The sequence below is a fragment of the Phymastichus coffea genome, unplaced genomic scaffold (assembly GCF_024137745.1).
Source record: "Phymastichus coffea isolate CEN01 unplaced genomic scaffold, Cenicafe_Pcof_1.1 PCOF00027, whole genome shotgun sequence".
NCBI classification, from domain to species: domain Eukaryota; kingdom Metazoa; phylum Arthropoda; class Insecta; order Hymenoptera; family Eulophidae; genus Phymastichus; species Phymastichus coffea.
This window is the reverse complement of record NW_026706838.1, coordinates 1,867,772-1,869,991: the sequence shown is the minus strand read 5'-3', so window position 1 is coordinate 1,869,991 and position 2,220 is coordinate 1,867,772. Positions and strand designations below refer to the sequence as shown.

The 2,220-nt window shown below is 52.3% G+C and overlaps 1 protein-coding gene across 1 annotated transcript; it reads left to right on the top strand.

The window, feature by feature from the left end:
- Nucleotides 1–223: 223 nt before the first annotated feature.
- Nucleotides 224–1,066, top strand: LOC131675623 (uncharacterized). The gene has a single exon (XM_058954661.1). It carries the CDS (start codon nucleotides 224–226, stop codon nucleotides 1,064–1,066), a length of 843 nt encoding a protein of 280 aa, XP_058810644.1.
- Nucleotides 1,067–2,220: the final 1,154 nt, after the last annotated feature.

Genomic DNA, 2,220 nt, shown 5'->3' with positions numbered 1-2,220 from the left:
TCCGATCCGCAAGGTTAACGGTAAAACCATTAAGAAAGAACTCAATTAACGGGTTTTCCTTCGCTTCGGAACCCCTGACCGTCTTCTTTCGGATAATGGCACGCCCTTCAAAAACAAGTTAGTCGATGAGTTCCTGAAGTCACACGGAGTGATCCATGGAACTTGCGCCCCGTATAATCCACAGTCGAACCCCACCGAGCGAGTAAATCGGACTATTAAAACTATGATTGTCGCTTTCATGGAAGATAAGCATGCGAAATGGGATGAACATATAGAGGAATTCGCATTCGCCTATAACTCAGCCATTCATGAAGCTACTCGCTCAAGCCCTGCTTTCCTCAACTACGGGCGACATCCAGCGCCCCCCTGCACAGTCCGACGCGAGGAGGAGCGTGCGGCGGTTCTACAATTGGAGGCTACAGCCCGTGACGAATGGCGCGACCGCATGAAAAAACTCGTCGAAGTACGAGCTGGAGCTCTGGAAAATAGCAAGGCCGCGCAGACGCGACAGGAAAAGTACTTTAACGACTGCCATCGCGACGTCGTCTATAATGTCGGTGACAAAGTCTGGGAGAAAAATCATGTCCTCTCTTCGGCGGCTAAAGCCATTGCCGCCAAACTCTGCCCAAAATTCTGTGGTCCGTTCATCGTGACTAAACGTTTGGGAATGAATTCCTACCTGCTCCAATCAGAAAATGGAGTAAATATTGAAAAAGTAGCTGTAAATCAGCTTAAAATATGCAACGACAACGAACAATTCCCCCACGACGCCTCCTCAGAATCGGTAGACGACACAGAAGGGCAACATAATTTGGCTATTCGGGAGAAGAACCCAGAGGCAGCGGGTCGTTCGGCGACTCAGGCCTCTACTACAGTGGCTACGCCTTCTCCTACAGCTGACCTGACTTCTCAGCCAGTTTCAAGCCAAGCTCCACCCGCCCAGGAGGCGGTAGCTCCACGTAAGAGAGGCAGGCCCCGTAAGTCCTGCCTAAATCTACCGCCTGCGTGGCCACCAGTTATACTTTCACCTCGCCGACTACGTTCGCGACACAATCCCTCATCGTAGTTATTAATGAATATACGCTATCTTGTCACTAACCTTTCTTATCGCTCTAACGCTCATTATATAATAAGCTATGCTTTTGTTTTTTCTTGAACACATTATGTTATTACTCATACATGTACAATAAACGACGGTCTTCCTTACAGATCATGTTACCTGCACAGCAAATATTCGGTAAACAAGAGACCGTTAAGGTATAGGTTCCGCGCTTCGTTGCCACCCGGCTCTTGGAACTGGCCAACGAAATGGCCATGCGAACAGCCACTCTCCCTTCCGAGCTGATTCTTCAGCTCCCCTCAATAGAAGAGCTGCTCCTAACCTGGGCCGATACGGCAGGCGGTCGTCAACCTATCCGTGAGGCCCTAGCCCAGCCTTGGGTACCGGCTCTTCCAACTCCTACTGCCTCGACCCGTCAAGCAGGAGATATGGCCAATGCCGTCTCCCCCCAGGAACAATGGTCAGCCATTAGGCAGAATATAAAAGATCTTCGGGTGGCTCGCCGTAAGGCTGATCAAGCCGAAGGTCAGGCCTACTCCGAGGCCCTAGCCCTGGCTAACCATCCCGACCAACGGATCCGGGCCCTCGCCCCCGAAGATCTGATCTCCAAGATCAAAGATGAAGTGGAGCGCCGCGTCTTCTCAGCCGATGCAGCAGCTCGCTGGGATACGGCGAAGAATATTCAAAAGGAGCGAGCTCGCCTGTTGGGACTCCAGGAACAAAAGCGCCGAGAGGGGGAAGAGATCCAGCGCCAATTAGCCCAGCTTAACCTGCTGGAAGCGGAAGTCCAACCGCTTTCCGTGCTTGCTGGGGCGTCACAGGCACCATCCTATCCCGCCGCCGAAGCCGAAGATTTAACGTCGAGAGAGGTCCAATTCTCTCTCGATCAGCGCCGGGAGCTGGCTCATAGGGCTCAAGCCGCTCACTATTGCGAAGGCAACCAGAACCTGGTCCCTCAGTACCACGCGCTGAAGCACATGTGTGCTACCACGCCCTGCGGCAAGTGGGATGGGCCTAATGTGCCAAAGAGGGGTGTCCGGTACTGCTTTGTATGCAACCTCACCGGTGTAAGCAGGACAGAAAACTGCCCGAACTTTTTTCAGCACTGGAAATTCGAGCTGGGATTGGCAGACAGATATAACTACCTCGAGGATTACGGA

Coding starts and splice junctions, on each gene's coding strand:
- LOC131675623 (XM_058954661.1), top strand. CDS start 224: ATGATTGTCGCTTTCATGGAAGATAAGCATGCGAAATGGGATGAACAT.